Consider the following 27005-nt stretch of genomic DNA (forward strand, 5'->3'; position numbering starts at 1 on the left):
AACTTTTCCATTATAATGTAGTGGGTTGGCCTCGAAATCGGGGAGTATTATTGTTGGGCTACTCATTTGAAGTATGGTCCATCCTTGGTTACAACAGTCTCTTCTGATTAACCGAACGTGTATTGGCAGATTGTCCTGAGTGAGTCTCTTCCGAGCCTCAGAAAACCAAACATCATCCTGTACAATGCCTGGCTGGAGTGACCTAACACAAGTCACAATTAGACTTGGAATTGGTGAAACCCCTTTTCTTTTTTTTAGCGTGATGGACAGTGCACTATGGGAGCATAGTGATAGACAGCATGGGATCACAGCTGCTGCTTTCTGTGAGATAAAACCTGTTTAAAAACAGGTAGTGAAAGGTTTTACCTCACAAAGAATCATCTATAATTCCATGCTGTAATGTCTTCATACTCTAACATCCTTGCCTGCCCATGAGCAGTGGTATGATCAGACCATGCCCCTGTACGGTCAGACACGGCCATTACACAGTACACAGCAGGGACACAGACATAACATTATCTCAGCACTGGAACATTTATTTTAACGCATCAAATTGTGGAACTTATTATTCTAAGATCTATTAATTAAAATGTACGGGGTTTCATTTCACGGGATGACTCCTTTAAATGTCATTGATAATACTGAGGATTCAGTCTGAGAAAACTTTACATACGCACATTATCCACACAATTCAATAAAACATTCTACAAAACCTGTTTATGTTGTTGGCTCACAAAATGCCTTGAATGTTCAGAGATTTTATTTTTCTAGAAGAAAAAAGAGCCCGAAACCTAGCAGGAAGCAAGTTAGGTCAAGCAGATGATAAAGACGCTGTCAGTTACACGCATTTCACATGAACGCTAGGTGTGCATGACGCTGACAAGACCGATCATACTGCACTGTAGGAACAGCATTAGTAGCGGTCATGTGGTACACAGCTGCCACCTTGTGGTCCAGGTTGGTAGCAGCACAATGGGACATTTTACAGATCCTTTGTAAAGCAGAATTGCTATATTTATCTCTCAAATCAGAACATTTGCCTTAATATGTAAGGATATACACATTTTTAAAAAGGCATTTTCCAATGTTACATCATTCAATATATCTATCAGGAGGTGATATTATTTGGAGTTCACATCTTGGGAAATTCCAGACCCTAATAAACATTTAAAAAGATACATTTGCATTTTCTATAGTTCTTTTCAACTTAAATTAATGCACGCCATGACAACCTAAAGGGAGTAAAAAAAAAAATGTTTATATTTCCCCAGGCTGTAAGGCAACTAAGAATAACATATCAATATTATGCTCCTGGCCGGCGATCATAGCTGGGCAGAAATGTTTCATGCAGCGCAATCCATGTACAGTGTCACACCTGATTGCCACAAGACACTAAAGTAAACCCATAGGAGACAGATTTGTCATGTGATTCTTTCTCGAGTAGCGCATAAGAAGTGACTGGTGGGGTGGACGTGTGAGTCGCTCCTTCCAATTTCTCTCACGCACAGGTTTCCCAATAATTTAGATAAGATAAGAGGGAAGAATGCCGCACCGCTCAGAGGGACTTGTAAATAGAATTTCAGTATTGTAATAGCTGGATCCAGACATCAATCAGGAATAGTACATTAGGACATCCACTGGGTTAGGTATCAAACATTTGGGGTCATTGGTTATTCCTCAGTATTAAAAGGAGGTTTTTTTTATCTTCCCATCTTCAGGGATGCACCATTCCCCTGCCCCCCCCTACTTGCTGGGAAGGCGATGCACTACTGAAAATTAACAGCTTTGAAAAGCGGAATTGTTGCACCACTTGTTCATACTATGCTCTCACCCTTACTCCTAGCAAAGACAGCTTTGCCTCTGCATCATCAGAGGAGCATAACGGCAGTGAAGCTGAACGGATCCAGGAAAGCCATCAGCTTCAGAGCGGAGCTTAAGGCTATATGCGCACATTGGTGTTTTGTCATGCATTTTAAACTGCAGCATAAACGCATGCGTTGTGCTTCCTCAGCAAAGTCTATGAGAATTATGCAAAATCCATGCACACTTTGCTTTTTAAACACAGCGTTTTAAGGCCCTGTGCGCACTTGCCGGTTTTTTGCCCGCGGATTTCCTGCGGTTTTGCTGCATGTTTCACGGCATGATATATCCATAACATCTCTGCAGTGAATCACCAGCCAAACCTATGGGGAAAAAAAATGCTGTGCGCACTATGCAGATTTTGACAGCTACATGTTTTGCTGTGGGATTCCCGCAGCAAAAACAATTGCATGTCAATTCTTTTCCGCAGGTCCCTGCGGGGCATTTCACTCCATTGACTGCAATGTAATCGTGAAATCCCACAGGGAATAACGCAGGCAGCAAATTCTGTGCGGTTCATTGCGTTTTCCTGCGTTATTCCCGGCGGTATTTCGCGGTTTCGTGACATAATGTTCATCACTGCCTGCAGTTTGCAGGGAAGTGATGTCATTATGACAGGAAGAGGAAGCGGAGCAGAGAGTAAACACACACATCACAGACACAGAACACACAGATCACACTCACACACAGACATATAGAATACACATACAAATCAAACGGACATATAGCAAAAAAAAAAACACGTGGGCTCGCCATATTTTTACCTTCCAGCCGAGGTAAACACACAGCGGCAGCCCGGTATTCTCAGGCTGGGGAGGGCGAGGGCCAATGGTTAATGCACCCCCTTCAGCAGCAGAGAATATCAGCCCGCGCTGCCCGGGACTGTCGCATCCATTATGCGGGGAGTCCCGGAGTGTCCCCGGCTCTTCCTGTTGCCATGATGCGGTGGCAATCAGGGTAATATAAGGAGTTAATGGCGGCGGATCGCCGCCACTAAGTCCAAGCTTGATTCATGTTAGCGCTATGTGGCAGCTGACATGATCAACCCGTAAGTAAAGTGAAAAACACACACCGAAAAATCCTTTATTTTAAATAAAAACACAAAAAAGCCCCCGTTTCACCCCTTTATTAACCCCTCCCAAACACACAGCTCCGGCGTATTCCACGTCCTGCGATGCTTGCATCCAGCCGCGACTAACACTGTACAGAATGCAGCCTCGCAACGAGACAGCAGAGGTAATTACAGGTCATTTCCCACGGTCGGTGATGTGAACACCACATTACCGCTCGGGGAAAAATGCAGCGTGTGCTCACAGGTACTCTACCCCTCCCATCTATTCTTCTGTCTAGCTCTTTATCTATCTACTATCTATCTCAGAAGGAAATTACTTTTTTTTTTCTTTTCAGTGTGCTTTATTGCATTGAATGCATTAAAACACATGTTACCAACCCGCACGCGGCAATAACACGAACAATACCGCGGTAAAACCGAGCAAACCGCATGCGATTTCGGGTGCTGTTTGCCACGGTTTTTTACCGCGGGTGCGGTAATCTTTTCAGACCCTGCGGAATTTTCTTAAAAAAAATTCCATTTTCCAGTGCGCACAGGGACTAATTGTAAAAAAATTTACAAAATCTCTGCGTTTAAAAAGCAGCATGTCAATTTTTTTTTGTCCGTTTGGCAGCATTCTACACCCATTGAAATCACTGACTTGTAGAAAAAAACGCTACCAAAATGCTAGTTTGCACTGCATTTTTGTGCGATCCGCATGTTTATTTGACATAAACGCAAGTCTTTCGGTCTCTCTCTGTGTCCGATGTCGGTCTCTCCTCCCCCCTCTCTTTGCTACTCATCGATCCCGATGATTGGTTGCTGTCAGACACGCTGAGTGACAGCTATCTCACTGCAACCAATCACAGCCGCCAGTGGGCGTGTCTATATTGTGCATGTAAAAAAAAAAACAAAAAAAAAAAAACACAACTTTAAGGTCCCCCCCAATTTTGATACCAGCCAGGGTAAAGCCACACGGCTGAAAGCTGGTATTCTCAGATTGGGAGCCCCACGTTATGGGGAGCCCACCACCCTAACAATATCAGCCAGCAGCCACCCAGAATAGCAGCATCCATTAGATGCGACAGTCCAGGACTCTACCCGGCTCATCCCGAATTGCCCTGGTGCAGTGGCAATCGGGGTAATAAGGAGTTAATTGCAGCAGCCCATAGCTGCCACTAAGTCCCTAGGTTAATCATGGCAGGAGTCTCGCCGAGATACCTTCCATGATTAACCTGTAAGGAAATAAAACACACACACACACACACACACCACAACACACACACACACACACTCTAAAAAATCCTTTATTTGGAGTAAAAGACAGAAAAACACCCTCTTTCACCACTTTATTAATCCCCAAATACACCTCCAGGTCCGACGTAATCCACATGAGGTCCCACGACGCTTTCAGCTCTGCTACATGCAGCTGACAGCGAGCGGCCACAGAACGCAAAGAGAGGAGAGAGGCAAGAGAGAGAGAGAGGCAAAGAGAGAGAGAGAGAGCAAAGAGAGAGAGAGAGAGGCAAAGAGAGAGAGAAGAGAGGAGCAAGAGAGAGAGAAAGAGAGAGAGAAAGAGAAGAGAGAGAAGAGAAGAGAGAGAAGAGAAGAGAGAGAGAGAAAGAGAGAGAGAAAGAGAGAGAGAAGAGAGAGAGAGAAGAGAGAAAGAAAGAGAGAAAGAAAGTGAGAGAAAGAAAGAGAGAGAAGAAAGAAGAAAGGATGAGAGAAAGAAAGAGAGAGAAAGAAAGAGAGAGGAAAGAAAGAGAGAGAAAGAAAGAGAGAGAAAGAAAGAGAGAGAAGAAAGAGAGAGAAGAAAGAAGAGAGAAGAGAAAAGAGAGAGAAAGAAAGAGAGAGAAAGAAAGAGAGAGAAAGAAAGAGAGAGAAAGAAAGAGAGAGAAAGAGAGAGAAGAGAGAGAGAGAAAGAGAGAGAAAGAGAGAGAGAAGAGAAAGAGAGAGAAAGAGAGAGAGAAAGAGAGAGAGAAAGAGAGAGAAAGAGAGAGAGAAAGAGAGAGAGAAAGAGAGAGAGAGAGGGGGGCCCGATGTCAGTGAACTCGGGGTGAAGCTCTGACGTTACTGCTGTGGACTCCTGTGTCCTGGAATTAACCTCGGAGGTTCATCTGAGTTCATTAGAGCACACAGAGACAAAGCCGCAGGATGACAATGAAGTCGGGTGAAGGTTATCAGAGTTCATTCTCATTGCCCGCCTCTGTCTGTGTCTGCTGTCAGCAGGCATATAGCAGAGCTGAATTGCCGGGGGAACTGCATGCAAAATGCATCCAAAATACATGCGTTTTGGATGCATTCTTTTTGTCAAAACGCAGCATCAAGTCTGCCAGAGGGTGCATTTATTTTTGCACTGGTCAGGACGCAACGTGCGCATGAGCCCTAAAGGCTCTAAATCAAAAGAGTTTGCAAGCACTGCGCTTCTTGCCTAGGAGACAGAACATCTCCAAAATACTGCTTTGGTGGCCGCTTACAAAGGCAGCGAGCAGTACATAAGAATAAGCGCAGAGAGAATTTTTAAGAAGAGCTAAATTGTAAGGTTGCCTTTTTTTATAAGCACTTTACAGTTTTAGCCATTTAAGATTTAACAACCCCCTTTAACCCCTTCAGCCCCCAGCCTGTTTTCACCTTAAAGACCCGGCCATTTTTTTGCAATTTTGACCAGTGTCACTTTGACGGGTTATAACTCTGGAACACTTCAACGGATCCTGGCGATTCTGAGATTGTTTTTTCGTGACATATTGTACTTCATGTCAGTGGTAAATTTAGGCCGATATGTTTTGCGTTAATTTAAGAAAATTTCGGAAATTTGGCGAACATTTTGAAAATTTCGCAATTTTCAAAATTTGAAATTTTATGCCCATAAATCTGAGAGATATGTCACACAAAATAGTTACTAAATAACATTTCCCACTTGTCTGCTTTACACCAGCGCCATTTTTGAAAAAAAAAAAAATTCCGTTAGGAAGTTAGAAGGGTTCAAAGTTCATCAGCAATTTCTCATTTTTCCAACAAAATTTACATAAAAAAAATTTTTAGGTACCACATCACATTTGGAGTGATTTGAGAAACCTAGGCGACAGAAAATACCCAAAAGTGACCCCATTCTAAAATCTGCACCCCTCACTCTGCTCAAAACCACATCCAAGAAGTTTATTAACCCTTTAGGAGCTTCACAGCAACCAAAGCAATGTAGATGAAAAAATGAAAATTTTACTTTAACACAAAAATGTTACTTTAGCCATAAAAATTAGTATTTTTACAAGGGTATCAGGAAAAATGCATCATAAAATATATTGTGCATTTTCTCCTGAGTACGCAGATACCTCATATGTGGTGGAAATCAAATGTTTGGGCACACGGCAGGACTCGGAAGGCAAGGAGCGCCATTTGAATTTTTGAGTGCAAAATTAGCTGCCCTCATTAGCGGACGCCATGTCGGGTTTGAAGACTCCCTGAGGTGCCTAAACAATGGAGCTCCCCCACAAGTGACCCTATTTTGGAAACTAGACCCCTCAAATATTTTTTCTAGATGTTTGCTGTGCACTTTGAACCCCTGGGGGCTTCACAGAAATTTATAACGTTGAGCCGTGAAAAGAAAAAATATTTTTTTTACCACAAAACTGTTGCTTCAACCAGGTAGCTTTTTTTATCACAACGGTATCAGGAAAAAATGCACCATTAAATGTATTGTGCATTTTCTCCTAAGTACGCAGATACCCCATATGTGGTGGAAATCAAATGTTTGGGCACACAGCAGGACTCGGAAGGCAAGGAGCGCCATTTCACAGCAAAATTGGTTGGAATTATTAGCGGACGCCATGTTGCGTTTGGAGACCCCCCTGAAGTGCCTAAACAATGGAGCTCCCCCACATGTGATCCCATTTTGGAAACTAGACCCCTCATGGAATTTATCTAGCTATTTAGTGAGCACTTTGAACCCCTGGAGGCTTCACAAACGTTTGTAATGTTCAGCCGTGAAAATATTTTATTATTTTTTTTACCACAAAATTGTTTTTTCAAACAGGTAGCTTTTTTTCACAAGGGTATCAGGAAAAAAATGCACCATAAAATGTATTGTGCAATTTCTCCTGAGTACACAGGTACCTCATATGTGGTGGAAATCAATTGTTTGGGCGTACGGCGGGGCTCAGAAGAGAAGGAGCGCCATTTCACAGTAAAATTGATTGGAATTATTAGCAGACGCCATGTTGCATTTGGAGACCCCCTGAGGTGCCTAAACAATGGAGCTCCCCCACATGTGATCCCATTTTGGAAACTAGACCCCCCCATACAAAAAAATTAGTTTGGCAAAATAAAAAATACAGACATCAGTAAAAAAAAAAAAAAAAAAAAAAAAAAATGAATAAAAAAAAAAAATATGAGCGCCTGCCACTAAGACCAGTGCCAAACGTGAGAGCGATGCACGAGTCTCGCATCGCATCATCCACTGCAGTCTGGAAGTGAGCAACTGCGCTGGATAATGCGATGCGAGAGGGCGGGGCGGAGATGAGAAAGGGCACAGCGGATGGAAGATGGAAAATGGCGCAGCGGATGGAGGAGCGGCAGAGGATGGGAAAGGGCGCAGCGGATGGATGATGGGAAATGGCGCAGCGGATGGATGATGGGAAATGGCGCAGCGGATGGAGGAGCGGCAGAGGATGGGGGGGGGGGAAGGTGAGATGGGGATACCTACCTTACAGGATGGATCTAGGCAGCAGGATCACAGCAGACAGAAGAGGCAGCAGATGAAGGAGGCAACAGATTGAGGAGGGTGAGAGGGGGCGGTAGATGAAGAGGATGGGAGAGAGCAGGCAGCAGATCGGGGAGGGGGGCAGAGTCTGATGGGAGAGAGAGATGACACATGGAGGAGGGTGGCCCCAAGAACATGGAGGGGGGAGGGTGGCTTGCAGCATATGTGGGGGGGGAGGGTGGCTTGCAGCACATGTGAGGGGAGGGTGGCTTGCAGCACTGGAAGCCACCCTCCCCCCACATGTGGAGCACTGCAAGCCACCCTCCCCCCACATGTGGAGCACTGCAAGCCACCCTCCCCCCACATGTGGAGCACTGCAAACCACCCTCCCCCCACATGTGGAGCACTGCAAGCCACCCTCCCCCCACATGTGGAGCACTGCAAGCCACCCTCCCCCCACATGTGGAGCACTGCAAGCCACCCTCCCCCCACATGTGGAGCACTGCAAGCCACCCTCCCCCCACATGTGGGGGGAGGGTGGCTTGCAGCACATGGAGGGATAGGAGGTGTAGTGGCGATGAAGGAGGCGGTGGCCGATTCGGGGGCAGCAGCGGCTGAAAGGTGGGTGCGACGGCGGCGGGGATAGTGGCGAGCGTGGCGGCGGGGACAGCGGTGGATCGGGAGCGGCGGCGGGGACAGTGGCGAGCGTGGCGGCGGGGACAGCGGTGGATCGAGCGTGGCAGCGTGGCGGCGGGGACAGCGGTGAATCGGGAGCAGCGGCGGGGACAGCGGCGAGCGTGGCGGCGGGGACAGCGGTGGATCGAGCGTGGCGGTGGGGACAGCGGTGGATCGGGAGCGGCGGTGGGGACAGCGGTGGATCGGGAGCGGCGGTGGGGACAGCGGCGAGCTTGGCAACGGGGACAGCGGTGGATCGAGCGTGGCAGTGTGGCGGCGGGGACAGCGGTGGATCGGGAGCGGCGGCGGAGACAGTGGCGAGCGTGGCGGCGTGGACAGCGGTAAAATCGAGCGTGGCGGGGACAGCGGTGGATCGGGAGCAGCGGCGGGGCTGGCGGGGCGATCGGAGACAGGGGCGAGCGGCGGGGACAGGGGCGGGCGATCGGGGACAGGGGCGAGCAGCGGGGGCAGCAACTTACCGATGGGCACCCGCAGAGCTTCGGCTTCCAGGGACGGTCACGGGCCCCAGATCCACATGGATTGGAGAGACCGGTCACAAGACCGGTCTCTCCAATCAGAGCTGGGGGCGGGTGAAGCACCGATCACCCAGCTCCAGCCAATGGCCAGTGCTACAATAGGAAGGATAACCCCGGCACACTACCACTCCCAAAAACATGCAATAATCCAGTAATAAGTATGCAAAAGTCTTTTTATTGATCAGGTTTGTTCAATATTTATCACGTGCATGTGCTTGGTCCAAAAATTTAGACGTTTCGGCCAGAGGCCTTCGTCAGCATGGACTTTTATCACGTAATTATATGGCAAAAGGAAAAACACTAGGCTCTTGAGCCGCATTAAGATAATGTGGAGAGTCTCTCAAATGACATACACTGTAAATAAATAGGTACTATCAGGTGATAAATGTGCACTGCATCAGGGGCGATGTAGCAGGTACTAGGACTTCATGCAATAATAGAAAGCAGAGAGGGGGAAGGGTTCCAGGACCTATATAGGAAAAGAATGAGCAATCAGACTGTTGATACTTATAGCCCCCTAGGGGAACTAGTAAAATAAACAAAACAAACTTTTTCCAGTACACTATATGGGAAAACTCATGGTTTCATTTAAAAGTACAACTTATTCTACAAAAATCAAGCCCTCACATGACTATTGACGGAAAAATAAAAAAGTTACAGCTCTCAGAAGAAGGGTGGCGAAAAAAAACCGGAAAGCACAAAAATCGGCCGGTCATGAAGGGGATAAAACACAGAATTCAGCAATGTGTCACATGCTACCTCTTATGCTGTTTACTTACACTGGGTGTTTTATCACTAGGACATTAGGCTGTGTTCACACAGGGCATCTTTTGCTGTGCTTTTGGTGCGTTTTTGAGATCACAAAGATGCACCTAAATGCAGCATTTCCTTCCCCAGCAAAGTCAATGGGATTTCTATTTTGCGGTCCACACTGGGCATCTTTTTTTGGCTGCATTTTGGCTGTGTTTTTCAAAATGCAGCATGTCAATTCTTTTTGCGCTTTTACCGCATTTTTGAGCCCTTCCAGTCAATAGATTAGACTTAAAAAACACATTGGGCAAAACGCAGTAAAAACACGATAAAAATGCGGAAAAACCCTATATTCCATTGACAGATGGCAGACCTTAGTAGGAACTTTTTTTTTGTGAGGATTGAGTTTAAGCTTTTATTGGGAACATTTTACATCCAATTTTGGACCACATATATCCCATGCTCCACACAAAACTTTTACATTATGATTTCCATCTAAATCGCAGAATGATATGAATCAGATGAAACCCACAATGGATTTATTCACTAAAATGAGGCAGCATTACTAATCTGGACCAAGTCTGGCCTCTGTTCAGCGGTGTGGTCGACCACGCTTTTATAAATGCTTAAAAAGACTAACACCGCCAGATCATGGCCAGAGAGAATCACATATTTCAAGATGTACACAGAAGCCCTGGTGTAAGTGCTCAATGTAGATCGTAGGATCAATGGGAGCCGAACCTTACTGTGATCTTTGTGAGGCAGAATAACAAATCAATAGTAGGTCAAGAGTTGATTTTAATTTTTTGCGCTGTTCCTCGTGCATTATAAGTGATTAGACAACTTTATTTTTCAGGTCATTGCAATTACAGCAACACCGGATTTATATAATTTTATTTTTTTTATGTTTTGTCACTTTCACACAATTTTTTTTTAGAAAAAAAATTGTTTTTGCATTGCAATATTCTGAGTGCTATAGATTTTTTATTTTTTTGCCTGCAGTTAAGTGAGAGCTTGTTTTTTTGGGGGAGGAGTTCACGTTTTTTATTGGTACAATTTTAGGCACAACATTTGTCGATTGTTTTCCCATTCACATTTTTGTGAGGCATAAGAAAAAAAAATTTGGCAATTCAGGAACTTTTTTTGTTGTTTTTAGGCCACTCACTATGTGGTAAAATTGCTAGAAACAACAATTCTTCGGATCAGTACAATTACAGAGATACCTCACTTTTTTTTTTTATTTTTCTGTTTATTTTGTTTTATACATAAATATACGTATTTATTGTACAATTTTATTTTTTTTTTTATTTGGAGATTTTTTTTTTTATATTTATGTATATAATTTTTTCCCCCCACATTGGCAAGACTCCTTTTAGAGCATGCTGTTAATAAGGTCTAACAGGCCACTGTAGCTGGCAAACTCGAAGGCCATTATTTCATCTCGGGTTGCCATGGCGGCTATCAGCAGCCATCGAATCTGTCGCAGGGTGGCACTCAGGTGGGAGAGGGAATACACTCCCTCTCCTAGCTTCCTAAATGATGCGACCACTATTGATCGTGGAAATTAGGCGGTTAAACAGCCAGTGGTGTGGGTACTGGTCCTGGTTGTGATCGCCGGAGGCCAGCTATCACTTACACTGAGCTTCTAGCAATGATCGTACGGGTACAGACTACATGTACATGTGACTGTAGGATCGCCATGACGTACCTATACGTCATAGGATGGGAACCACTTCCAAAACACATCATATAGAGTAGGTACGTCAAAAAAGGTAGTGAAAGGGTTGAAAATCCTTTCAGTTTTTAAGAACTGAAGGATTTTTAACTCTTATTTACTGCTCATTGTCTGGGTTAACATCCACCTCTGCATTATATCAGTGGTGACCGGTCTCTTAGGAAAGAAGCGCAGAGGGTACACTTTATTTCCTATAGAGTTTGCAAGCGCTGCTCTGAAGCTAGCCACAACCAGCTTCAGTGTCCTTGTGCTTCTCCAATACTGCAGGGGCAAAGCTGCCTCTCTGCTTACAGAATCGGAGAGAACACAATTTGGAGTAGCTGTGCAACGATGCTGATGGTTCTAATTGTTGATCAACAAGGAGCGCACTGCCCCCGGTATTAGGGACCTGGAAGCCAGAGGAGCGCTCATGATTGAGAACATGAGACAAACCCTTTAAAAAGGGCTTGTACAGGACAACTATTTATTTAGCAAGAAATCAAAGGGGTAGAATCTTAAGGCCTCATTCACACGGTATTTTTGGGCATTATTTCGTCAGTGTTTGTATGACAAAACCAAAAAGGTGGAACTTAAAGGGAACCTGTCAGGTCCCTTATGCGTGATGTGTGGCCTAGTAACCCCTTCCTACCCTACCCATCCCTGAGTTGTAATAGTGTGTAATATTAACATATATGTTTTATTACTTATTTTGTTCCGTATGTAAAATGAGCAGAGGCTCAAGCCCCGAGCGTCACATCGCCCTGTGGGCGTTTTCACGTTTACATGAGCGACATCCCTGTTGCTCCTTAAGATCCTGCACGTGCGTACTTATCATTCCCGCAGCCTTCTTATCCGAGTGCTCGCTTCCCGACTTCAGACGCGCACTGCGCATGCTCAGAAGACTCCTGTGGTTCCGGTCATGCGCTGTCACGGCTGTTTACTTGCCGCGCTCTCCATGGTATCACGCCCACACGGCGATGCGACGCCCAGGGGACTAGAGCCTCTGATCATTTACATAACGAACACAAGTAATAAAACATTTTTATACATTCATATTACACATTATTACAACACAGGGATGCTTCTAGGTTAGAACAAATAAGGGACTTGACAGGTTCCCTTTAAAGTGAAAAACTATAATTGAAAGATTGGCACCTGAGTTGTGTTGTGTAGTCACTCCTGGTTTTGGCATACAAACACTGATGAAATACTGATCAGCACCACTGAGTAGTGAATGAGGCCTCACAGTGATGTTGTGTACTCACTGATAGGCTATGTGCCCTCGGGACTTTGTACATGCGGATATATCCGCAGGTATGTCCGCAGGTTTCCCGCAGCTGCTCGCCGGAATCCGCAGCTATTTTTAGCTGCGGTAGTACAGCGAAATATCTGCGGTAAACCTGCGGACATTCCTGCGGATTACCTGCAGAAGTCCCAGCCTCTATCTCCATAGTGGAGAGCCAATATTTCCGCAGTAAATTTCGCAGAAATAATTGACATGCAATTACGTGCGGCTGCGGGACATCCGCAACATATTCCCCAGCCGCACGTATCCACAGCATGGACACAGCACTCCCCATGTCCCATAGGATAAAATGGGGAGTGTCTGTACATGCTGAAACATGCGTATTTATCTGGAAAATCCAGGAAAAAAACGTGGATTTTCCACCTCCAGTGGGCACACAGCTTTAGGATTCTGCTGCTTTTACACTCCAGGCGCTCGTCACACGCAGACAGTTTTTAGTATCATGGTCTCAATTGAGATGTGCAGAAGTAAAAGTTGTCGGCAAATGTGTGAATCACTTAACAATATTGCAATATACAATATATATTACTTGGATTATGTATGTAATAGTCCCTGCTAAATAATAAGTCACGGACAGCCCCTTTATGTCGTAACCCTGCTACATAGTCAGTGCCCCGTGAATGGTCTGTGATATGGCATTCCACTCACAGAGCGCATTTTCTTATCAATTTTAATAAAACCTAACACATTTCTGCACATCTTTGATTAAAAACAAGTTAACATTTAAAAAGGCAATGAGCGCAGACCTATGGGGAATACGCTAAGATGTTTGTCGTGATGTGATTCACAACTCTCGCAGATTTCTGGAAATAAATGTGAGGTATCTGTTCTCCAGGGCACGTTAATATTGGCTGCTAAACATCTGACAGTGTAATAAATCTCCGCAGGCAGATTCTAAAGAGAGATGAAGAGATGAAATACGGGCCGTGCTCTGGGGAAGCGCCACACACACTTCAAGGCACACATAGTATAGAGATGCTTAGAATCTGAGACACACAAAGCAACATGTCCATTAGTAAATGCCAGAATACAGAGGACTCGCCATGATCAGGCGCCATTCTACATGAAGAAGGGGGAAAAGCCGCTACAGAAACACACACACTCAACATTCTGGCAAATAAAAAACGCTCTCCTAAATTTTCATGACTTCTGGCCGCTTTTTTCTTTTTGCACAGGTGCATTAGAGAGGTTGCACTTATGTTTTTATTGATCGTGGGTACAGACATCCAATACGCGAAAGACAGCTGTTACTGTCGCCTGACAGAAGTTCTCAGATGCTGAAGGAACCCCACAACACTTAAAAGTATAGTGACAACAACCGAGTACTGTGGATCCACCTCTCATTCATTAATATAGGGGGTGGATCTGCAGTACCCGGCCACGGATACTATGGAAATCACCGAGTTGCAGTGCTCCAGCAGCATCCAAGAACTTCCTCTCCTAAAATGATCGTGGGTACCCCTAGCCACAGTACACATCGGGTTAATTACCCGATGTGTACTCCATCTACGTGTGCAGGGAGCAAGAGCCGGCACTGACAGCTGAGAGCGGGGGACGCTGGTAACTAAGGTAAATATCTGGTAACCAAGGTAAGGGCTTCTTGGTTACCCGATGTTTACCATGGTTACCAGCGTCCGCAGAAGCCGGCTCCCTGCTCACTGCACATTCAGTTGTCGCTCTGTCGCTGTCACACACAGCGATGTGTGCTTCACAGCGGGAGAGCAACAACTAAAAAATGGTCCAGGACATTCAGCAACAACCAACGACCTCACAGCAGGGGCCAGGTTGTTGCTGGATGTCACACACAGCACCATCGCTAGCAAGTTGTGCCTCAGCAGCGATGTTGCTAGCGATGTTGCTTAGCGTAACGGTACCTTTAGAATCGTAGTAATGAACACCCTCTTTATAACTTAATGTCAGCCCACCAAGCCTTTTGAGGAGACTGAAATGCCATGCCTAGTGTAAAAGCCATAGCACTCTGCTGCTTTGCGGAACCTTGAGCAGGTTCAGAGGAGGCTTGAATGAGAATTCATGATCTGGAGACTCCCCATATGCATATTTACACAACCTCTCCATAAAGATGTAATAAAAAAGGGTCTAAAGTCGTAGAGGGGGTCCAGAGAATAGTCCAGTCAATAACACATACAGTAATTTAAGAAAAACAGCCCTCAGCTGCACAATAGCTTCCATCCTGCTGAATATGAGCTAAGTTTTTCATCTACAAGGATGAGGCATCGAGAAACTTATGAGGGTGACTTCACCTTCTCTGAGCGAGAAATTGGTGATGATTGCTCTCTGCAGCATGCACATTCCCTATAGCTTATAAGTCTTATAACTCTACAAGAACGCGGGAACTCACTTGAAATGACCTTTCCATGGTAATTGCAAAGTAATATTCTCTCCTGGGATATCTGCGCTCACAGATGAACACATGGTTACATATCCTGCCCTTCTCTCCTGTCTGTTTCGTAAACAGCAACTTCCCAATCATCTGTGAGGAAATAGCTTTGGCTTCTTCTGGACTAAAATGAAAGAATAGAAAATGAAGTATCAGGGTAAATAAGGAAAACAGGCATGTATTTTATGTTCTAGCACCCTGCCGTGCTCTGCAATGCCCCCGCTCAGATGGAGAAATAAATGACCATTATGGGACGCACTCCCAGCATGGTCACCTCTAGAAATTCTGCATCTATCACATTTTCAACCTGTGTACGGATACACATGAGAGCAGACTCGTTGGAAATTCAATCACTGCAATGGAATGATTGGAAAAAGCTCATTTTCACAGATATGTATTACCATGCATGACTTGGAGAAGACTCAATAAACGCCTCTAATTCTCAGCAAGCTAAACTAGAAATTCACGATGTGCACAGGATTCTGATAAATCACCTTTATCATCATTTTATATTCAGAATGAAAGTATGGGAAATGGAAAACATGGCTGCTTTCTTCCAGAAACAAAAACACTCGTCAAGGCTTCTGCCCTGGTATTATAGCATAGTTCAATTGAAGTTAAATGGAGCCAGACAGCTTGTAATGCTATGCAATCTATAGGCAGTATAGAAGGAGTATAGGCAGAAGGAGCTCAGCAGCATGAAATGCTATGCTATCTATAGGCAGTATAGAAGGAGTATAGGCAGAAGGAGCCCCGCAGCTTGTAATGCTATGCAATCTATAGGCAGTAAAGAAGGAGTATAGGCAGAAAGAGCCCAGCAGTTTGTAATGCTGTGCCATCTATAGGCAGTATAAAATGAGTATAAGCAGAAGAAGCCCAGCAGCTTGTAAGGCTATGCAATCTATAGGCAGTATAGAAGGAGTATAGGCAGAAGGAGCCCAGCAGCTTGTAATGCTATGCAATCTCGTATAGGCAGTATAAAAGGAGTATAGGCAGGAGCCCAGCAGTTTGTAATGCTGTGCAATCTATAGGCAGTATAAAATGAGTATAGGCAGAAGGAGCCCAGCAGCTTGTAATGCTATGCAATCTATAGGCAGTATAGAAGGAGTATAGGCAGAAGGAGCCCAGCAGCTTGTAAGGCTATGCAATCTATAGGCAGTATAGAAGGAGTATAGGCAGAAGGAGCCCAGCAGCTTGTAAGGCTATGCTATCTATAGGCAGTATAGAAGGAGTATAGGCAGAAGGAGCCCCGCAGCTTGTAATGCTATACAATCTATAGGCAGTAAAGAATGAGTATAGGCAGGAGACAAGCAGACAGCAATACTGTGCAATCTATAGGCAGTATAGAAGGGGTAAAGGTAGAAGAAGCCAAGCAGATAGTAATGCATTGCAATGAACAGGTAGTAAAGAGGGAGTATAAGCGCAGCATAGAAGGTGAATATGCAGTATACAAGGAGTATAGAAGTATAGGCAGAAGCTGAGCAGTTTGTAATGCTGCGCAATCTATAGGCAGCATTTCTCTTCTTAATTTAAAAATGTAAAGAGATCTAAATGTTTTTTTATTATACACACTGTGTGTGTGTGTGTGTGTGTGTGTGTGTGTGTGTGTGTGTGTGTATGTATATATGTATATATGTTTTGCCTAGAATACAAAGGAAATACGTCATCTTTATGCTTATTAGAGATCACTTTATCTTCAGCCTTAAGGCTGTGTGCGTACACCGCGTTTTTTGCCCAAAACTGGACGTCATTCCTTCTCCCAGCAAAGTCTATGAGAATTCAGAAATGCTGTGCAGATGTAGTAGAAACAAAAATGTTACATATAACAATTGGTTTTCCTGTAATAGTACCCACCTGCAGAATAAAATTAGCTTAACACACACAACAACTAAAATCTAGAAATGCTGGATTTTATTCATTTCCCCTCCCAAAACATAATAAAAAAAACTAATTTAAAAAAAAAAAAAAAAAAAAAAAAAAAAAAAAAGTGTCCAAAATGGTAAAAAAGAAAATACACAGCGAACCCGAGGCTTGGTCGTCTGTTTTCGGCCAAAAAAACCTAATTTTTAAAAGAACATAGTTTGGACGCTTTACGCATGATCGTCACTAGCTTTGGTCTGCATACGTACGCCCGATGCTCAGCCCGATGCCAGCCGCTTGCAGTGTTTAATTGGCTTGCATTGGTGGTAACAACAGCGTTATCAGATGTAGTGTACAACAACAACAAAAAAAAATAGAAAACCCTCGACCCCAGAAGTGCTCGGCTTATGGCTGGCTGCATGTGGGCAGAGACCCGAACTGCCAATCAGTGACTTCCATTGTGGGTCAGGCGAAGGCCAAAGCCGTGGGAGGTACAAGTTCGGCTGCACGCGCGGAACAGTGGTTCCGCTCATCTCTACTTGTTACACAAACAATAACCCTTCACACACACTTGATGGAAAAATGGAAAACAAACAGCACAGAATATGGTAAAAACAAACATGAACATAACTATAAATTTGGTGCTACCACAATTTTACTGACAAAGAATAATGTGACATTTAGGCCCCATTCACAAGTCAGTGATTCTGGTACGTATGTGCTTTTTTTTGTACGTACCAGAATCACTGACATACGCAGACACATTATAATCAATGGGTCTGCTCACACATCAGTGATTTTTCACTGAACGTGTCTCCATGCAGCGTGCACGCGTGTCCGTGATTCTGCACAGAGACATGTCCGCTTTTTTCTGGCATCACTGATGACCCACGGACCACACTATGGTGTGATCCGTGTGTGATCTGTGAAACACGTACCAGAAAACCACTGACATAAAATAATAAACATTTGCAACTCACCTTTCCAGCGATTCGCTGTGCAGCCTCCGCTCTCTGCAGCTCCTGCCCGGCTCATGAATATTCACGAAAGCAGGAACAGCCGACCCGGAAGTAGCTGCAGAGAGCGGTGGGCGGACGCTGCAGAGCCGAGGAGATCAGCAACATGGACAGCAGGAGCGAAGGCAGGTGAGTAATGTCCATTTGCAATCAGGGATTGCACATGGCAACCCACGTGTGCCGTGAATCACGGAACAGGGAGGGACATGTAGGTGTTTAACACATCAGTGAAGAACATCAGTGTTTTTCACTGACGTGTGAAGGGGGCCTTAAAAGAAGGATAAAAAAGGGCAACATTGTTTTATTTTTTGTTATTTCTCATTATAAAAAGTGAAAGGTTAATAGGCAACAAATACCCCAAAATAGTGCCACTGATACATACATAGCCTGCAAGAAGAAAAAAAAAATTTGTTGTTATGGGTATCCCCAAAGAAGGTAAACAAAAAAGGTGCAAATCTGCAATGGTTGGGGTTTTTTGGGCTTTTTTTTTTTTTTTATTTGCACCATTAATTTTACAGTATGTTTATAGTGATATCAAACATGAAAAGATATTTCGTTTATGCAAGAGGTAAAAAAAAAAAATAAATTTCAGGGTATGAAGCTTTCGAGGGCTTGCTTTTTGAGCCCTGAGCCAATGTTTTTATTGATATCATTTGGGGGTAGATATGGCATTTTAATGGTCTCTTATTAGATTTTTTTTCACAGTTGCGGAGATAAAGAAAATGAAATTCTGGGGTTTTGTTTTGTTTTTTTCTTGTTATACCATTTATCAGATTTATTTTATCTTTTGATACATAAGACTTTTCTGAACATACTGTAGCAATATCAAAAATTTCTATTTTCTTAATTAATTTTAATTGGAAAAAACGGAGGTGATTTGAACTTTTAGGCTATGTGCGCACTAGAAATGTGAAGTTTCTCAAGAAAATTTCTTGAGAAACTTCTGGGAGTGAAAGATTTCCGGACCTCCGGAAAAAATCCGCACCAAATCCGCATGCGGATTTACCGCGATTTTCCCGCGGGTGGATCCCTGCGGATTTTGCAGGCTGTACTGCCGAAATCCGCAGGGTACCTGCGGAAAAGAATTGACATGCTCATTTTCTCAAGAAATTTTCTCGAGAAATTCTTCTCAAGGAAATTTCTTGAGAAAAATCCGCACAGTGCACACAGCTATTTTTTTTTCTCATAGAATTTGCTGGGAAATGTCTGCACAAAGATTGCAAACATTTCTCAAGAAATTTCCGCGGCAAATCCGCGGGTAAAAATGCACTAGTGCGCACAGAGCCTTATAGGTTTTTAAAAAATTTTTTTAATTGTATTTATTAGTCCCCTTAGGAAACTTGAACCTGCGATCATCCGATCACTCATGGTATGTACATTACTACCACATTATGCTGTATACAGAATTACCTTGAATGGAGTTTAATTTGGTCTGTGACTGAGCTCTTAAAGAGAACAACCACCAGGATTTTGCGATGTGAACTGAAGGCGGTGCCATACAGGCAATAAGATGCTGAATCCAGGCACACCCATTGTAGAAAGACCAAATGCTTACCTGATCTTTAATCAAAGTTGCAGAAATGCACTGCACTTTGACTGACGTGTGCACCGGAGCAGGCCTTTGTGGGTCAGGTCCTCAGTGTTTATTCCTCCTCCGGAGTCCTCTGGCATGCCCCCTTTTCTGTATTTGAATATTGCGCTTTGTGGCCATTGCTGTTGTTGGAGGCACATGCCCATTGCCACAGGCATTATGCCTGCATTAAAATGGCACCGGAGTCCACGATCTATGGCGCCGATATTTTGAAGACACTGCGGTAAAGACTGTTCGAGGTATCGGAGCATGCGCAGAGGTTTGCGTTTTTTGGTGGGTTTTTTTCTTCTTACTACTGCGCAAGCACCAATGCCTCTCGGTCTTCACCACAGTGTCTTTGTTAAAAGGGTGCCGGAGATCGCGGTACGATCATGAGCGGACTCCAGCGTCATTTTAATTAAGACCTGAGTACTGTGGCAATGTGCACGCTCCGCCAACAACAGCAATGGCGGCACGATATTCAAATACAGAAAAGGGGACATGCCAGTGGAGGAATAAACGCGAGGACCCAACCCACAAAAGCCCACCACCGATGCACCCATCTAGCAAAGTGCAGTGCATTTCTGCAACTTTGATTAAAGATATTTCTGCAAACAAGCATCTTATTTTTCTACAGCAGGTATGTCTGCAATCAGCATCTTACTACTAGAGATGAGCGAACCGGTCCCAGTTCGGCTCGAGGTCGGTTCGCCGAACGGAGGTCCCGTTCGAGTTCGGTTCGTCGAACGTTCGACGAACCGAACTCGAACTGCATAGGAAACAATGGCAGGCAATCACAAACACATAAAAACACCTAGAAAACACCCTCAAAGGTGACAAGGACATATGCTCATGCGAAAACAAAAGAGCTTGACAAGGAAAAAAGAGGACGAGACACAGATATAGGCATGGCATGCCCTTCTAAAATCATGTAAAACACCGCAAGGTGACTCCAAGCGGAGTCTCCCTTTTTTCCAAAAATTGGGCCACACAGACACCCCTTCAGTGGCAGCACTTGTGCCTCAGTTGTACACTTCACAGGTAGATTTGCATCAAGCACATTCAAAAATACGCCATACTTAACCGTCCCCAGGATGACACCGGGGTAGGTAGCAAAGTCTTTGCTGAACCATGACTTGTTCATCTTGGATTCTTTTAAAAACAATGTAAGCAAGGGTTACTCCAAGCGGAGTCTCCCTTTTTTCCAAAAATTGGGCCCCACACACACCCACCCCTTCAGTGGCAGCAGTTGTGCCCCAGTTGTATACTTCACAGCTAGATTTGCATCAAGCACATTCAAAAATATGCCATACTTAACCGTTTCCAGGATGACCCCGGGTTAGGTAGCAAAGTCTTTCCTGATCCCAGCTCTGTTCATCTTGGCTTCTTTTAAAAACAATGTAAGCAAGGGTTACTCCAAGCGGAGTCTCCCTTTTTTCCAAAAATTGGGCCCCACACACACCCACCCCTTCAGTGGCAGCAGTTGTGCCCTAGTTGTACACTTCACAGCTAGATTTGCATCAAGCACATTCAAAAATACGACATACCGTTTCCAGGATGACCCCGGGTTAGGTAGCAAAGTCTTTCCTGATCCCAGCTCTTTTCATCTAGGATCATTTTTAAAAACACAGCAAGCAAGGGTTACTCCAAGCGGAGTCTCCCTTTTTTCCAAAAATTGGGCCCCACACACACCCACCCCTTTCAGTGGCAGCACTTGTGCCCTAGTTGCAAACAGGATGTTTTGATTTGCATCAAGCACATTCCAAATCCACAAGCATTTACTCTCCCCAGGATGACACAGGGGTAGTAAATTCCTTCTGGATCCATGACTTGTTCATTTTGATGAACGTCAGTCTGTCCACATTGTCACTGGACAGACGCGTGCGCTTATCTGTCAGCACACACCCAGCAGCACTGAAGACACGTTCAGAGACAACGCTGGCAGCTGGACACAACAAAATCTCCAAGGCGTAACTGGATAGCTCTGGCCATTTTTCTAGATTTCAAGCCCAAAATGAGCAAAGGCTCCATTTGCAAAGTCATGGCATCGATGTTCATTTGGAGATACTCCTGTATCATCCTCTCCAGCCGTTGACTATGTGTCAGACTTGTTGTCTCTGGTGGCCTTGCAAAGGAGGGTCTAAAAAAATTATGAAAAGATTCCATAAAATTGCTGTTACCAGCACCAGATACGGTCCTACTGGTACGGGTAGACTGTTGAAGATGACGAGACCGTCCCATGTTTGGCAAGTTACAACTGGGAGATTCACTCCCTGCACCTGCACGGTTGTTTGGTGGAAAAGCCGAGCTAAGATCGAGTAACAGCTTCTGCTGATACTCCTGCATACGTGCGTCCCTTTCTATGGCTGGAATTATGTCACAAAATTTGGACTTGTACCGGGGATCTAATAGTGTGGCAAGCCAGTAGTCATCATCACTTCTAATTTTGACAATACGAGGGTCATGTTGGAGGTAGTGCAACAAGAAGGCACTCATGTGTCTTGCACAGCCATGCGGACCAAGTCCACGCTGTGTTTGTGGCATAGAGGTGCTAACCATTCTTTCTTCCTCTGACATCTCCCCCCAACCTCTTTCAACAGAAATTTGACCAAGGTCTCCCTCATCCGCTGAGTCTTCCATGTCCATGGACAGTTCGTCCTCCATTTCTTCATGTTGTCCTGCACCTTCCTCAACATTTAGCCTGCTACCATGCGCCCTTGTTGATCCCTGTCCCCCATGTTCCCATGCCTGCCGCGTTGGTGATGATGAACGTCTGGACCTTGGTGATGTTGTTGTCCCTTGCGCATATGAATCCTCCTGTAGTTCCTCCCCTTCCTGTTGTCCCACCCCCTGACTCCGAATAGTGTTTAGCGTGTGCTCCAGCATGTAAATGACTGGAATCGTCATGCTGATAATGGCATTGTCAGCGCTAAACATATTCGTCGCCATGTCGAAACTGTGCAGAAGGGTGCATAGGTCCTTGATCTGAGACCACTCCATCAGGGTGATCTGCCCCACCTCTGCATTTCGTTGGCCCAGGCTATACGTCATGACGTATTGCACCAGGGCTCGGCGGTGCTGCCACAGTCGCTGTAACATGTGGAGAGTTGAATTCCAGCGTGTCGCCACATCGCATTTCAGGCGATGAACCGGCAGGCCGAAAGACTTCTGGAGCGATGCAAGTCGCTCAGCTGCGGCGCTTGAACGGCGGAAGTGAGCAGACAGTTTTCGTGCCCTGTTCAGAAGGCCATCTAGGCCGGGATAGTGTGTTAAAAATTGCTGGACAACAAGGTTCAACACGTGAGCCATACAAGGCACGTGTGTCACCTTGCCCAGGCGAAGGGCCGCACCCAGGTTTGCAGCATTGTCGCACACGGTCTTACCAGGCTGCAGGTTGAGCGGAGACAACCATTTATTAAACTCGGACCGCAGAGCTGACCACAACTCCTCAGCTGTGTGACTCTTATTCCCAAGACATGTCAAGCTAAAGACCGCCTGATGCCGTTGCGCTCTGCTGCCAGCATAGTAATGAGGCGTGCGTGATTCCTTCTGCGCAGTGAGAACGCTGGTGGCCTGACCAGGCAGGCTTGGGGCGGAGGTGGAGGACCCAGATGAGGTGGAGGATGCAGAAGCAGTGGCGGAACTTGGACAGACAGATGATTGACACACAAGTCGTGGGGACGGCAAGACTTGTGCAGCAGACCCTTCACCATCTATCACCATAGTTACCCAGTGCCCAGTCAGCGACGTAACGTCCCTGTCCATGCTTACTGGTCCAAGTATCGGGGGTGAAATGCACCCGTTCACAAACAGAGTTTCTCAAGGAAGCGGTGATGTTGTGTGCGACATGCTGGTGTAGCGCGGGCACACCTTTCTTAGAGAAGTAGTGGCGACTAGGCATCTGGTACTGGGGCACAGCGACAGACATAAGGTCTCTAAAATCCTGTGGGTCCACCAGGCGGAAAGGCAGCATTTCGGTAGCCAAGAGCTTACAGAGGGATAGAGTCAACCTCTTAGCTTTGTCATGGGTCGCAGGAAGTGGCCTTTTATTTGACCACATCTGAGGGACAGAGATCTGGCTGCTGTGTGTAGACGGTGTTGAGTAGGGTGTCCCTGGAAAAATGCAGTTTTGTGAGGAAAGTGCAGGCGGAGACATGATGTTGCCTTCATCCAACGTTGGTGCTATCGATGTCTGAGAGAGCTGTACACACTCACTTGTTTCCCCTTCCAAACCAACTGACGACCTACCAAGCAAAGTGCCTGTTGCGGTTACAGTGGTGGAAGTTGTGCTTGGAAAAACAGGTGTGACAGCTGTCCCCACAGTCCTAGAAGATGAAGAGTGCGCGGATGCACTGGAAGGGGCAGGCGGTGGATGGTTCGCTCCACTAGGCCGCAATGCAGCAAGGTGAGCTTCCCACCGGGACATATGATATTTATTCATGTGACGATTCATGGAAGAAGTTGTCAAACTGCTGAGGTTTTGACCTCTACTAATAGAACCATGACAAATTTTACAGATCACATAATTTGGGCGATCTTTTGCTATGTCAAAAAAGGACCAGGCTAGGCAAGGCTTAGAGGGCATGTGACCTGTTGATCCACCCCGACTAGGGCTCAGAGGCACAGTGGTGGCTGAGGATGCAGTTGTAGACGTGCTACCAGTACTCCGACTCTGTCCAGGAAGGAGCAAGGTAACTTCGTCATCAGTTGCATCCTCCTCCACCACCTCTGTTGACCTCCTCGAGTGCCTGACTGTGGGTTGACAGTAGGTGGGATCTAGAACTTCATCATCAATTGTTGTGTTTGCACTCCCCTCCCCCTCAGACCGAGCCTCTTCTTGCCCTGACCGAATATTTAAGTTGTCATCCCAATCGGGTATCTGCGTCTTATCTTCATCAGTATGTTCCTCATTGTCTATAACCACAGGTGTTACAGTTTGTGACAAAGGGTCAACATTATGCTCAGAAACTTGGTCCTCACGGCCTGAATCAGAGTCACAAAGGTTCTGGGCATCACTGCAGACCATTTCATGTTCTGTACTCACTGTAGCTTGGGAGCAGACCTCTGATTCTCAGGCTATAGTGTGACTGAACAGCTCTGCAGACTCAGCCATCTCAGTTCCACCATACTGTGCAGGGCTGATGGAGACTTCAGAGCTGGGAGAAAGCAAGTTTGATTGGGATGACAACTCAGAGGACTGGTGTTTTTTGGATGCGGTACTTGAAGTGGCTGAGAGGGCACTTGTTGGACCACTTGAGATCCATTCAAGCATTTTCCTTTTTTGGCCATCATCTACCTTTGTTCCTGTTGTTCGTGTCCGTAAAAAAGGGAGCACATCGGATTGCCCACGGTAAGTAGTAGACATCTTACTTTTGCTGGTAGATGGTCTATCTTCAGCAGATGATAATGGAGCTTTGCCACCTTCCCCACGGACAAAACCTTTTTTTCCCTTTTCCACCAGCATCTGTCATTTTACCACTCATGTTGATTGCGACAAGATTGTGCACTGAAAATGTGGTAGTAAAAATTGAGAGGTGGTGTAGATTGCAGCGGTGGTCTAGCTTTGTTAACAGCAGAATAATAAAGAATAAATATCCCTGACAATGCAACTACGGCCCTTAAACTGGTAGCATAAATTGCTAGTATAATGGATTAGTAACTATGAGTTGGAGTGTGCAATGCAGGCAGACGTGCTGCAAATATCTTTGCACTAGTGGGACTAGACAAAAGTCCAATAGCCACGTTTAGGATGCCACTAGGTACACTGAGTGTTTGCTAGTATAATGGCCTAGTTATAATGAGTTGGAGTGTGCAGAGGACAGGAGGGTACAGTGCCAGGATTGTGGGTCTCTGGGTAGAGGAAAGGAAGCCTGCCTTTCTATTCCCTCCTAATGGGGAAATGCAGCGACGAAATCCCTGACCTTAGCTACACAGACGCTGTCTCTGTTTTCAGGACCTGTCACCTATGGCTCTGACCCTGCCGGTACGAGCCCTTAAAAGGACTTATAGAAAGTGCTATCCCTAAGCTGTCCAGCGCTGTGTATGGAGCGCATACAGCTGTATCGGCGATAGGACAAAGGACGGAGCTGCGCCAGTGATGTCTTACACCAAGGACGCAGAAGAGATAATGGCGTCCGGACGGGCAGATACTCGTTTTTATAATGCAGGGACATGTGACATGGACATCCTATCACACATGCCGTTGCTTCTCTGGCTAAAAGTCCACTTAGCTGTGTGTGTGTCTGGGATTGGCTGACATGCTGGCCCGCCCCACAAGACGCGTGCGCTTAGGGAAGGAAGACAAGGAAAAAAAAAAAAAATGGCGATCGCCATTATACAAACAGCAGTGATCTGAAGGCGCTGTTCACGCACACTATACACTGAAATTTCATAATAGTGTGAGCCACAGAGTGACTTACACTATTACAGCGGAAAGCCAGCTAGGAATTAGCTGTTTTTTTGCTGCTAGAACCATTATCGAACGTTTCTAGAACTATCGAGCTTTTGCAAAAAGCTCGAGTTCTAGTTCGATCTAGAACAGGCCCCAAAATCACTCGAGCCTAGAACTGGAGAACCTCGAACCTCGAACCGCGCTCAACTCTACTTACTACCTATATGGCACTGCCTTTACCTTATGTAACAAAATCCTGGTGGTGGGTCCTCCAACTCAATTTGCTCTTATGTCAAATTAAGTTACCTCATTAACATTAATTGAAATGCTATTAATCCATTCCAGCCCCTACTTATGGCCCCCCATCCGGGTACTGTATATGTGATCCTCCATCTGGTATATGCACCCCCCCATCCTGATACATATGATCCCTCATCACACCACACAGTATAATTAAAAAAATAAATAAATTAAAAAAAAAAAACTATTATACTCACCCTCCCTCCAGCCCCCTCAGCACAGTGACCTCATCTCATGCAGTCAGCTGATCAGAGTGTAAGGCTGCTTTCACACTACATTTTTTTTAACATGCGTCCTGAACATTTTCTTAACGCAAAAACGGATCCAGTGCAAATGCATTTTCATTTCAATGCATTTGCAATGGACTCGCGTCAACATGCGCTCACATGCGTTTGCGTGCGTTATAGTCAGGAGCCAGCGAGTTGCGGTTTTTTAACATTTTTCAAAAACGCTACTTGTAGCGTTTTTGAGCTGTGTCCAAATACTGCAAATTGCTGGATCCTGACTATACTGCACGCAAACGCATGTGAACGCTGGCATGCTGATAGACAGGATCCTGCTTGCTCTACTGAGCATGCACAGAAACCAGCCTGGTGTGATCAGTCCCTCTCTCCCCCTCCTTCTCTCCCCCTCCCTCTCTATGTCTCGCTCCCCCTCCCTCTCTGTCCCTCTCCCTCTCCCTCTCCCCCGCCTGAGAGCCGCAGACACTCCTAACCAAGGTAAAATATCGGGTAACCAAGCAAAGCGCTTCTCTTAGTTACCCGATGTTTATGTTGGTTATGTGTGCAGGGAGCAGGCAGCCCGGCTCCTAGCAGCTGCGAATGCTCGTAACCAAGGTAAATATCGGGTATCCAAGCAAGTTACCCGATATTTACCTTGGTT

General features: G+C 45.4%; 1 protein-coding gene across 1 annotated transcript in view; it reads right to left on the bottom strand.

Annotated features, from left to right (window-relative positions):
* The window catches only part of SUCLA2 (succinate-CoA ligase ADP-forming subunit beta), a 158333-nt gene that overhangs the window by 77866 nt on the left and 53462 nt on the right, over positions 1-27005 (bottom strand). Inside the window, exons 4-5 of the mRNA XM_075333878.1 lie at positions 14948-15110; positions 11595-11691 (exon numbers count right to left, since the gene is read on the bottom strand). Coding sequence (XP_075189993.1) covers positions 11595-11691; positions 14948-15110 — 260 coding nt within the window. The remainder of the gene's footprint in view (positions 1-11594; positions 11692-14947; positions 15111-27005) is intronic.

This window comes from Anomaloglossus baeobatrachus, chromosome 2 (assembly GCF_048569485.1).
Source record: "Anomaloglossus baeobatrachus isolate aAnoBae1 chromosome 2, aAnoBae1.hap1, whole genome shotgun sequence".
Taxonomy (NCBI): Eukaryota; Metazoa; Chordata; class Amphibia; order Anura; family Aromobatidae; genus Anomaloglossus; species Anomaloglossus baeobatrachus.